Source organism: Esox lucius, chromosome 13 (assembly GCF_011004845.1).
Source record: "Esox lucius isolate fEsoLuc1 chromosome 13, fEsoLuc1.pri, whole genome shotgun sequence".
Taxonomy (NCBI): Eukaryota; Metazoa; Chordata; class Actinopteri; order Esociformes; family Esocidae; genus Esox; species Esox lucius.
In genome coordinates, this window is record NC_047581.1 from 28,350,936 (window position 1) to 28,364,262 (window position 13,327).

Here is a 13,327-nt window from a genome sequence, read left to right on the forward strand (position 1 = left end):
GGCCCATTGTGTTTATTGAAAGGACATTTATAATTTCATGTTTCATGCGTGGCAATACAGTTTTGCCGTCATTTTTATGCTTGGGAGGACTCCTACAAAGATGTTGAATGCTGAACAATTTCAGGCTTTCACATCCATTAAATGGTCATATCTCACACTGCTCTCATAGTGTGCTGTACACAACTCTCATTGTGATAAAGACAGCAAATTAATACCTTAAAAATGGTGTGAGGGTGAGAATTAATGAATAAGGCACTCAGATAACAATAACAGTGGGAGGTAAAGGTGGGGAGCAGTAGAATTGCTTTCTACAAAGGTTCTCTGTGCATGTCAGTATTGATGCACTGCTCTATGTCTTTCTCGTAGCACTGCAATGCTTAATTTATTGTAAAAATGGTAATTAGGAAACAATACGACGTGTGATTACTCAAGCAGGAAGTTTATAATTAGAGAGGGAGCCAGTGGGGACATTTTGGGTGGCCCTTCATTCGGCAGCAACTATGCTTGGCAATTAAAACTTGTCAAACTTCCATCACAGATTAATTGGGAGAATGCTGATATGACTCCTATTGGCAAAATACTGTCTGTCTAGTCTGGTAAGTGTCATGATGCTGAGGACTGTATTGTACGCGTGCTGCCGTCCAGTCACTGGAAATGATGCGTTGAAGGAAGTGACATAATGTAATGGGTGTGACGGCTGTACACACTTCCCCCGACACTTGATAAGGTGTCTGAAATGGTTTTGTTCATTAAGGCCTGAACGGGAGATTTCCACCAGTATTCCACCAGGCTGTGTTGCTCAATTGCAAATCCCTCCCATGTTAAATTTTTATAATTTACCAGACACTCTTACCTGGTGGATGTTAATGCTACAAAGACATGTTTGACAATCGGATGCTTCCAACTTTGTGGCAACAGTTTGGGGAAGGCCCTTTCCTGGTCCAGCATGACTGTGCCCCTGTACACAAAGTGGTGCCCATAAAGACATGGTTCAACATGTTTGGCGTAGAGGAACTCAAGGCCTGCACAGAGCCTTGACCTCAACCCCAGTGAACACATTTGGGATGAACTGGAATGGCGATTGCAAGACAGGCCTTCTTGTCCAACATCAGTGCCTGACCTCACAAATGCTCTTTTGGCTGAAAGGGCACAAATTCCAACAGACACTCCAAAATCTTGTGGAAAGCCTTCCCAGAAGAGTGGCAGCTGTTTTAGCTGCAAAGGGTGGACCAACTCCATATTAATGAACATGGTTTTGGAATGGGATGTCCAATAAGCTCATTTACAGTAGCTGTGATGGTCAGGGAATCCACACACAATTGGCCATATAGTGTATTTACACTATAGTTCACTTTACAAAAAAAATATTGCCTAAATATAGGCAAATAAAGTGATACGTTTCTTTATACAATACAAAATTACTAAGTTATTAACCCTTAAAGGTAGGGTAAGGTGACAAAAAACACATACCTTATTGTAGTAAATCTAAAACCACTTATGGAAGAAATGAACAATGGAATAATACAAAAATAATGCTTTAAAGTTGTGCTGTTTGGTTTTATGGGGATGTTTCATACTATTTCAAATAGTTATTGTCATGTCACTTTCAAGTAAGGTACCTTATTTTAAACGTATAACTTATTCATAGGACAAAGATCTGTGCAACCGATCTATATACACGCATGTGTTAATCCTAGAAGTTTTTAAATGGCTAATAACTAGAGGTGAATACTGGCTCACTGTTTGGCAATCACTGACCAGCTATCACACTATTATGAACACTGTGTCATAACCGATTATTAGTGGGTTATAATGCATTCAAAAATTATGAAACCTTTATAGTCTTTACAAACAGTCCTTAATGTTTTATCAAAAAATGCATTTACTGATTGGAAACCCACATTTCAATCAAGTTCTTGCAGGAACATTGATCCAAAAGCAATATGTGAAACTCCCATACTGGGGAGTGCTACAAAGGTATAGTGAGTTTAACATGTTGCATTGGGACATTTAAAAAACGTTTTGATCTATATTTGCAAAATGGCTGACATGGCAGTGACAGGCGCAGCACTGAGGCAGTGAGCAATGACTTTCAGTGAGAAACTACAGAGTTGAATGCTTTGAAACCATACAAAATTGTTGTGGAGAAATAGAGAAGCAAAAAACATTAGTAAAATTAATTTAAAAAATTTATATAATAAAATATATAATGGGAAAGATTTTGTTTGCTTATCCTACTCCCTGTGTAGGCTACATGGCACTGTTTTTCTTAAATATTTTTGTAACTTAGCAACCATTCTTATTTGGACCAATTTAGAGGAGCAATTAGTCAAAGTGCCTTGCTGAAGGGCAATGCAAGCATTTATCACATTTGGGATTCAGGCCTATTTGTTACAGGCCCTATACTCTAAGCAGTAGGGTATCTGCCATCCAGTTTCATTCATTTCCTGTTCTGTAAAACGCTTCCTCCGGAACCTCTGTTATTAAATGTAAGCACCACTCTGAGAGCCTCTCCACTGAATACATTGAAATTCCCATTGGTTAGTAAAATAGCATCTGGTCTACATTATTAATTCCCCTGTACATTCAACAGTCTGCAATAGTTTCACATCCAAAACATTACAGTCATCTCTCTTTCATTCTCAAGAACACAACCATAGCACTTAAAGTACTTACATTATGACTGAATTATAAAACATAATGGAGTGGACACAAGGCTATACTGTAGCTATAATTATTAAAGGCATAAAACATCTACATTTTAATTACATTGTAATTAACTTGAAGATGATCCTTCACTGGAACTAAGGGGCCGAGCCCAAACCCTGAAACACAGCCCCACACCATTATCCCTCCTCCACCCAACTTTACAGTAGGCAGTATGCATTCAGGTAGGTAGCATTCTCCTGGCATCCGCCACACCAAAATGTGTCCATCAGACTGCCAGATAGTGAAGCGTGATTCATCCTTCCCGAAAACACGTTTCCACTGCTCCAAAGTCCAGTAGCTGAGTGCTTTACATTACTCTAGCTAAAGCTTAGCTTGACGCATGTTGATGTGAGGCTTGCATTCAGCTGGTCGGCCATGGAAGCCTGACAGACAGTTCGTGTGGTGATGCTGCTTCCAAAAGCAGCATGGAATTCGCACTACGAGCTTCAGCACTTGGCGGCCCCACTCTTTGAGTTTGCTGAGCTGATGTTGCTCCTAGATGCTTCCGTTTCACTTACTTCATTACAGCACTTACAGTTCACTGGGGAAGATCCAATACAAATGACCCATTGTACTGCCAATGTTTGCCTATGGAGATTATGGCTATTGGCTGGATTTTATTGCCCCTATGAGCAATGGGTGGGGCTGAAAAACCTGAACTAAATTTTTAGTAGGGATGTCCACACACTTTTGACCATATACACTCACCTAAAGGATTATTAGGAACACCTGTTCAATTTCTCATTAATGCAATTATCTAATCAACCAATAACATGGCAGTTGCTTCAATGCATTTAGGGGTGTGGTCCTGGTCAAGACAATCTCCTGAACTCCAAACTGAATGTCAGAATGAGAAAGAAAGGTGTTTTAAGCAATTTTGAGCGTGGCATGTTTGTTGGTGCCAGACGGGCCGGTCTGAGTATTTCACAATCTGCTCAATTACTGGGATTGTCACACACAACCATTTCTAGGGTTTACAAAGAATGGTGTGAAAAGGGAAAAACATCCAGTATGCGGCAGTCCTGTGGGCAAAAATACCTTGTTGATGCTAGAGGTCAGAGGAGAATGGGCCGACTGATTCAAGCTGATAGAGCAACTTTGACTGAAATAACCATTCGTTACAACCGAGGTATGCAGCAAAGCATTTGTGAAGCCACAACACACACAACCTTGAGGCGGATGGGCTACAACAGCAGAAGACCCCACCGGGTACCACTCATCTCCACTACAAATAGGAAAAAGAGGCTACAATTTGCACAAGCTCACCAAAATAGGACAGTTGAAGACTGGAAGAATGTTGCCTGGTCTGATGAGTCTCGATTTCTGTTGAGACATTCAGATGGTAGAGTCAGAATTTGGCGTAAACAGAATGAGAACATGGATCCATCATGCCTTGTTACCACTGTGCAGGCTGGTGGTGGTGGTGTAATGGTGTGGGGGATGTTTTCTTGGCACACTTTAGGCCCCTTAGTGCCAATTGGGCATCGTTTAAATGCCACGGCCTACCTGACCATTGTTTCTGACCATGTCCATCCCTTTATGACCACCATGTACCCATCCTCTGATGGCTACTTCCAGCAGGATAATGCACCATGTCACAAAGCTCGAATCATTTCAAATTGGTTTCTTAAACATGACAATGAGTTCACTGTACTGAAATGGCCCCCACAGTCACCAGATCTCAACCCAATAGAGCATCTTTGGGATGTGGTGGAAAATGCTATCCTATCAATATGGGCCAACATTTCTAAAGAATGCTTTCAGCACCTTGTTGAATTAATGCCACATAGAATTAAGGCAGTTCTGAAGGCGAAAGGGGGTCAAACACAGTATTAGTATGGTGTTCCTAATAATCCTTTAGGTGAATGTAGTATGTAGACAAACGTCACCTTTTCTTGATGAGATTGACACGTCAACACACCTATCCTGGGTAAGTGTAAATGAAACATAGACCTTATTTGAAGGTAATCTAAAATCCCCAGACCAGTTATCGCACTATTCTGACCAATGTTTTATAGACGTTTATAAATGGGTTACAATGCATTTACTCGCCATCATAATACCTTTATATGTACAAATGTTACCATATTCTAAATTGTGACCCTTTATATAGGGTTTTGGGAGAGACATGCGTTATGTAAGTAGACCATTGTATATGTGAGAATTAGCCCCTTTTCAAAAATCAATGTTTGCTTCGGTGCCCCTGAGTGTACAGTACATGGTGTTGATTTTCAGCTCAATTCAATGTAATTGATTGCTTACCAACGCTGGATTACTCAATAACCAGCCCTAGGAAATGCAGCTGAGCTGTTGGAAGAACTGATTTATCCAAATGAGTATTCACTGTCCTTAATAACTTGAAGAATGATTCTCAGAGAAACTAATTTATGTGATTGGTTCAACTGTATACCCATTGAACGCCCACAGTCTGTATTGGATATACAGTATTATGAACATAATTTGGGGTTTACTTCATACAAGCATCATCTTTACATTTGTACCCCAACATAGGGTGAAAGACAGAAACAATAGCTTAAAATGTTGGCTAAGTTTAATTAGGGTGCAGATTAGAGGTACTGTAGGAGAGGATTTAATTGCATGCTAGACTAATACTTGGAATTGATCCTTGATCCAGTGGGCTCTTACCTTCCACTTAAGCAGGTTTGTGAATATTTGCACAAATGTATTTGATCTGGGGAGGGCCATTAATCCCACAAGTAGAGAATATTGTCTTTACGTTTAAGCTATTAACAATTTCCAGGTTGACAACCATTTGATCAATGGCCTCTTCTCCTTTCACCTGAGACTGGGTGACATTGCACGACCAAGAGCATATGAACATTGAAATTTGAATAGAAACCAAGTTAGAACAAATTAATTGTTGACCAAGTTATGGTAGGTTATGCTGTTGGTAGATAGTTCAAGTTAGCATAGCCAGCCCTTGACCGCACGGTGTCAGCAGTTGAGAACAACAGGCAGAGAATGCAGAACAACCTGCTAGGTTCAGCGCAACCACACAGCCACTCAGTTCATAAATACTATAAGTTTTGGAAAGTTCTGGTAATCTTCTGCCCCTCACACTGTGGTAAATCCATAAAATCAGATGTTGGTTTACCCTTTGACAGAATTTGTTTTGTGGAAAATAGTTCTGAATGCGACAATGAATTTGGCACTTCCATAGCTAGCTAGGCCAGTTAGTTTGGCTAGATGTTCTTGCGGGACTACCCTGCCTACCCAGTGCCTACCCTGAATACCCAGAATGCACGTAACTGTTGTTGATGAATGTCACGTGCAGATGTTGAGCGTGCAATTGGAAAATGTGTGCATTGGCCTATTTAAAGTAAAATGCATCTGAACTTTCTGTCTGCGAAAATGCGTGGTTTTTGCTGTCTGCCAATGTGCAAGTGATACAGTGTTCCCCTGCACTTAAAAAAAATCACTATTGTGTTTAATTGTGAATTACAAACAACTGTCTTTAGGATGTTTACACTGAGCGTATCTAATGTTGATCGACCTGACTGGAAAAATATATGTTATGTTTAATGGTTTGATAATGATACAGGTTATGTAAAAAAAAATATATATTTCCTTTTATCCACCTCAAAAATGTGTGCTTACTTCCATGAGTCTACGTGTGTGCATGAGTATGTGCTTAGCTGATTGCGCGTGTTTATGTATTGTTGGCAGACAGAGATTTGGCCTGATGTCAAGAGGCTGCTGCCACACGTCAATGCACCTGCTAATTAATTGGCTTTTAGTTGCGGATGTGTTTTCAGCATTGTCAAGCAACGATTGCCTTGTTTTGGCAACTGTCATTAAACCATTTCACTAATTTTAAAAAACAAGCTTTTTTTTATAATAAATGCACCCATTCCTTTTGCCTAAACCCATACAAAAAACATCTTACCGTGCTTCTATGACTTAACCATTTACTTTTTTTCATTATGGATTTTTTTCATTATGTTTATGTTTTGTTGGAGAAGATTAGGCGCTGGAAAATAATATCTGACTATGCTTTCTCTGTGTACAGGGAAATGGACCAAAGTGCAATCTTTCAAAAGGCTACATTTGTGGAGATGAGGTAGGGAATGGAGGATGGAAAGTTTTATGTGTCTGTTGATATGTTACAGCAGGGAAATTGCAATGTAAATGTTTATATTTAAAGCACTGCACTACAATGAAAAAAGTATGCCTTTGCAAATTGAGGTTACCTGGGGGCAAATCATTTGGTACATAGTAGATATGCACTATTCAACTACAGGATATTCTTACAGGGGCCAGATTGAAAAGGTTATAAAAAGGTGTTATTTACAGGAACATTGATGCGTACAGTAGTGCCAGATTATTATTCTCATTCGATCTCATTTGATTCCAAAAACCCATATTAAAAAGAAATCCACCAACACAATTATAAACTTGTTAGCAACAATAATTGATCCCATTTGTAGAGTGCCTTTGGGTAAAATACATTTCTGTGTAAAAGTTCAAAGTTTCTAATATTTAAACCACATTTATTTTCTGGTGAAGTAATACATATAGACATTGATGAAAACAGCAGAAAAGTGTTCCATTGATCATGCTGCAGGCTTCTGTCAGGCGAGGCTCCTGATAGATGTCATGGGTTGGAGAACTTCCCAGTGATGCGCCGAGCCATCTTCATCACAGCCCGGAGGGCCGTGTTATAATGTGCAGAGCAGTCCCTATTGCATGGCTGTGATGTGTGTCGCTCTCCATTGTGCATGTCGTGGTCTTTGGAGAGGCCCCGGGATGGCCTGGCAAATGTTTTAGTGGCCTTAGGGAGTTGCTGCTGCATCCTATTGACAACATTGGTGGTATTGAATGTCCATGACAGTCCTCAGCTATGTGGACTCAGAGAAACGTAACATCTGACTCTGCTGTAACCCTGTTGAAGAGAACTGTGGCGTGTTCCCTTCTCTGCTTCCTGAGGTCAACAATGATCTCTTTAGTTTAGGTGATGTTGAGGAAGAGGTTGTTGTCCTGGCATCACATTGCGGGTTTGCTCGTAAGTCTTCACTCTTTTGAGAGGGTCGCTTAAATCAGCCTTGGAGAGCGAGGGTCTCTGGTCATCTGGAGAAGCAAGAGCTTTCCTGGATAGCTCAGTGTTGCCTGCTTCGAAGTGATCACAGAATCTGGGGAGATTGTTGTATCTGGGGAGATATGTTGTATCCATTGTAGGATATTAGGGTACTTTATGGTGCCATTGAATGCTTCACTATGGGCTTTCAGCAAAATCTGGGTTTTAGCTCAAAACAATGTGATTACCGGCTGATATGCGCCCAAATAACTCACTATAAATTGTGTATCCAGACTGCAGAAACAATTCAATGTGGTGAATGCATAAATCTGGTACTTTCATTTTTCCTGTGACTTTATGTGAAGAAAGCATCCTTCTAAGCATTGGATCTGCTACACTTCCATAAGAAGAGAACAGCTGTCACTAGTTAATAAAATCAGACTGTCATTCCATTCATTAATTAAAAAGTCCTATAAAGTTACACTGGGTTCGGTCCCTTTACAACTGCTGCACCTCTGTTGGGAGACTAAACTAATGAAATCTTGTATGAAAATTATTTTTCAGTTAAAAACTCAACTCTAAAAACTCACCACAGATGTGATCTCTCCTGATGAAAATCACGTTGCACTGTAGGGATATTGAGCATTTTGATTTGCGTTCAAATCAAAGAATAAACTAACCTACACTACTAATGTACTTTAGAAAAAGTATATTTATAATATTCTATACCGCCCTTTAGTGCCAAGTTAAGTAAATTGCATTTTGTAATGTCCATTGGGCATTTTTACTCACTGCGGAATGTGGCGCAGAGTATACAAACATTACAAATAAGGTACAAAAATGCTTGAATTAGCAAAAACATTGGCAAATGTGGTGAGAAAATTTTGCTTTTTACAAGACAGAATATTCTGAAAACAATCTACATTATTTAATTCAGACACCAAATCTGAGTTCAAACTGCAAGCAGTGTTTTTGGGGTTTGATTTCCCCATTATTTATCCATAATTAGCATTCTTTAGCCAACTTTCCAAAAGATCAAACAATGAAAGGATTATGCAACATTGTTTCAATGTATTTTTTTTCTATGATGATCAGTATTTTAAAACTCCCTGGAAATGTTGGTCTGTTCCCCAGAAAACCTTTTAATGTAGCATCCATGTGCCCACTATAAAAGCTAGATTTCTTTCCGCACAGCTGAAACAATATGGCTCCTTTGAACCAATGAGCTTGCACAAAAGGTTTTTCCCTTATAACAGTGCCACCTCTGGGCCAAAAGAGTTTATCCAAGCGCTAGAGCGCGAGGATTGAGATACCAGGGTGGTGCAGTAAAACTTTTTGGGAACTGTAATTCAAAGAGGATGAATATAAAATGCATGTACAGACATGGTATAAATGTCCCCCTGGAGACAGCCGGGTAAGACATCAATGCAGACATTATCTCTCGAAGGGAATGACAGGTTCATCCAAGCGCTGGAGTGCAACGATTCAGATACCAGGGTGGAGAGTCCCCCTAGAGTGTGGTTAGAGAATTGTAACAGTCTGACTGTTTTTATTCTATTGCATTTTTATATATATTTTTATTTTCTTTGTAAAGCACTTTGAATTGTTTCTATGTACGAATTGTGCTATATAAATAAACTTGCTTGCTTTCAAACAGAACCAAACGTCGTAGTTTAGCTAGACTTATACACCTGAAAATGTGTGCAATATTTGCCCATTCTATTTCAAAATATAGGATATATAAAAACATAACCTTCTGATTGTAAATCTGGATATCTATGCTTGATTTATAGGCTTGTATATGTTAGACCCAATACAATTCTATAAAATCCACTGGTCAATAGTAGCCAGTATTGCATTGTTATAACCTCATTCATAACCTCTACACAGCAAGATTCATGGGGATTGTTAATTCCATCATAGAGGAGTTGGGATTTAGATGTTTTCAAAATGAAAACAATTCAAAACAATTAAAAATCCATAAAACGAGGGCACCTTTTAGCATTATACCTCTGATATTTTGCAGTTACTTTCAGACGTTTTGGATTGATCAAAGGCCATTAATTATGTATGAAGGAGGAAGATCTGTCCCGCATATGCCCATTGACTACTGCAGTATGTTACAGGAATCAGTCAATTTAAAACACATTATAAATTATTACAATGTAATGGTAAAACACATAAAAGGCCAATAGTGGAATGGATATATCAGAGTAACTCTCTGGGATGCCTAATATCTACAATATTTAATACTTTTTACCCCTTCTTCTAATATTCAACATACAGATATCCACCAAAATAAAGGAAACACCAGCATGGTGTCTTATTAGGAGGTAGAACCACCACAACTCACCCAAACAGGTTCAGTGCACTTTTGCATAGACAGTGCAATGTATGGACATCTTTTAGAGGGATTCATCACTTAATTCAGGTTCTCTCAAAAGTTTGTCCGTTGCATATTGTGAATCAGCAAGTGGAGCAAGTTAATGTTTTCAAGAAAAACAATGTGCTATACATATGCTATAAGTTAGCCTACATTGGCTACAGTTTGCCATTACTTTAGTTTTTGCTTTGATGGACAGTTGCACACTCACAGATTAAGACCAGTCCTGGACTACAAAATCAAGCTCAGTGGAAATGTTTAAGCTTTTTGATCACCCTGTACCAACCCCTACACAAATGGCCATTCATTGTAATTCAAAAAAAGACGGTACATTTTGCTGCAGGATTATCTACCTGCGGGATCAAAGCGTCTACAATTAAGATTCCAAATTTTCTAGCCTTGCACAATGCCGATACATTTGAAGGGAAATAATACACCCAAAATATAGCACCAGCTGTCACTTTTAGCATTATTATTTGTGCATCAAATGTGTTCATGTTTTCATTCCAGTGGATTGGCAGTTGATCAGTGTTTTTCTCTGTAGAATACAACAATAGAGTTCACTGAGTCATTCCTAACCTCACCACATGTTCTCCCTTCATTCAGAATCTGAGGCCTAGCAGTGGTTTCGATGGCCGGACCAGGCCCAAGAGTCCTCTTGGAGATGGGTCACCATGTGTCTTTGCCAGTGTCTGGGCGCTGGTGCTCAGCCTTACCTCTGCCTTGGCCAGCCGTGCCCTATAAAACCCCCTTGGACTGGCCTCGACCAACAAGCTGATGCCAAAGGCAAAGTCATTGTCGTGAGGCTTGTTTGTGGATGTTTTTTTTTCTTTAAGCCAGGCGTCATCATGCTATTTAAAAAAAGGAGAGACGGGGAGAACCCAATCAAAGATAAACTGAAATATTATTTATTTGATGTAACATTTTGGGTCCGGGGACCACTATAATGCAGAAGATGGCTTTACATGGAACCCCATTGTGGTGACGCCTCAGTGGTTGATGACTGTGACTGTCTTTCCATCAGGAACACAGACAAGACCCCAAAAGTATCACGTCAAAGACTTCTGCACTCCTGCCGTGACGAAGAGAGAAAGACAGGCAGATAGTGAGAGAGCGAGAGTGTAAGAGCGGGAAATAGATAAGAGGGAAAAAGAGAGGAAGAGTAAAGATCTGCTGTCCGTCACTTGTTTTCGTCTTGAAACAGTGCACAGACTTGCTCTTCTATAATGGACAAACCTCAAACTGTGTTTCAGTTCCTTGCAGACATGGAAGAGCTATGATGTTTGTGTCTTTCAAAAGTGTAAAATCTTAAATTAAGTGTATCCATCTAATGATAAACATTATCTTCTGTATAAATCTTTCATTTCATCATATTTTCTTTTTCAGCAGACAACGAAATGAAGGACTCAAAGATGATGTTAACTGGTTCACATTTGATAAGTTATTGTCGATTGTAGGTTAGAGTAAATATCCACCCTCATATTGTCCATATTTTTGTCTGTGTATATAACAAACTTCTTTCTTTCAATGAACGAATATGACCAACCTTTAACGGTAATGGCGATATAACAGCACTGTAATGTTGAGTATGAAGAACTAATGTAATGTACCACGTTGGCAATGTCTATGAAGAAACTAAGTGGCAAAAATGCTGGTTGTATGCCTTCATTATTTGTATTTATTTCAGTCTATAATGGTTCATATCATAGTCAAAAATAATGTATACAGGGATGAAATTAAATTAGCTTTATTTGTGTGAAAAGTCATTACCTGCTTTGTACAGTGCAAATTCACTTAGCCTTGTCTATGCTTGTAATGGCATCTCCAGCTCATCAAACTTCGAAGGCTGCATTTAAACCGGCTGCTGAATTCATATATGTTTTTACCAATTGCTCTTTTGACAAAGTCTACAAGCTCTGAAGAACAGAAAAGATCCAATGACATTGGTCAAAAGACAAAGTATTAAGAAAATAAATCACTATTGGGTTGCCTGTTTCACTTTCAACTCAGCTTACAGTATATAATGACCAAAATAAACGGGTTCAAGTAAAAATAACACAAGTAATCAGGACAATATTGGACAACATCTATGCCCGGGATTGGACATTTGGGTTTCCATTGAACTGAGGTTGGTAAAGCCATTTACAGCTGCTGCATTTGGCTGTGTTGAGTTTACCCCCGTGCACTTCAGTTTGATTGGTCAGTTTGTAGCTGAGTCTTGTAGATGACATCATGACGTACTGTCTATGAATGATTACAATAATGGCTCTGGAAGCCCATAAAGCCAATCAAACGCATACGGTAAATGAACCGTTTTTGACTTGTAGTAATGTAAATTAATAAAATGGTCAAAATATCCCCTCACGGAAATGATGGTTTCAGCATTTCTCACAAGGTTCATAAGGTTAATGTATTCATGCAAAACTGAACGTTACAGCACACATTGCCCCTAACTGGAAATGAAGATAATATAAAAAACAAACAAATACTGAATACAGTTGCTGACAAAATAATTATTTTATGGCAGCTTTTATAAGGTGATGGGCAGAGACTACTCAAAGATGGGATGTCATGGAAATCTGTGCCACGAAAATAGTTTGAAAGGGAAAATTATGCCTGTGTGAGTGTGTATGTATGTGTGTGTGTGTGTGTGTGTGTGTGTGTATGTGTGGGTGTGGGTGCATGTGTGTTTGTGTGCCTGTATATGTGAGAGATCTCAAAGCAGAAATGTGCTGGAGTTGCGGTTTTAAAGAGTGCTGCCGGAGTCCAGTTTGTTTCCTTTCAATATAAAAATGTGGGTGTTGGGGCAGCCGGGATAGGGTTGGGGAAGGAGGAAGCTGCAGGTTGCTATGCGTTCACAGTTGATTAATGAGCAAGTGGGATGATGTTTCTTATCAACACTCTGCACATGTTGGAGAGAGCAGTAAGGTTTACACAACTGGGGATCCACCAATCAGAGACGGCTCCTACTTCCTTCCCATCATTCCCCTTCTTTCAGTCACATCTGCCTGTGTGGCGCTTTTCTCTTTGACATGCTTGGTATGGCTTGTTAAACACTGTGCAGGCATCACATTGTCAAATGCTGAACATAACACTACAGAGTTCAGACGGCAAATTACAGTATAGCTTCAGCAAGACTTGTGGAAGCATTTGTGTTCGTGTTTAGAAATGTGTTCGCTGACTGGATTCTCAGTCTGTGT

The 13,327-nt window shown here is 39.4% G+C and overlaps 1 protein-coding gene across 2 annotated transcripts in view; it reads left to right on the forward strand.

Moving 5' to 3' along the window:
* The window catches only part of LOC105014499 (GDNF family receptor alpha-2), an 80,220-nt gene extending 67,733 nt beyond the window's left edge, over positions 1–12,487 (forward strand). Inside the window, exons 8-9 of one of the 2 annotated variants that reach the window (XM_010876887.3) lie at positions 6,740–6,790; positions 10,734–12,487. In XM_010876887.3, coding sequence (XP_010875189.1) covers positions 6,740–6,790; positions 10,734–10,871 — 189 coding nt within the window. In that variant the 3' untranslated portion in view covers positions 10,872–12,487. The remainder of the gene's footprint in view (positions 1–6,739; positions 6,791–10,733) is intronic. The other variant, XM_010876888.3, reaches the window with a different exon arrangement.
* Positions 12,488–13,327: the final 840 nt, after the last annotated feature.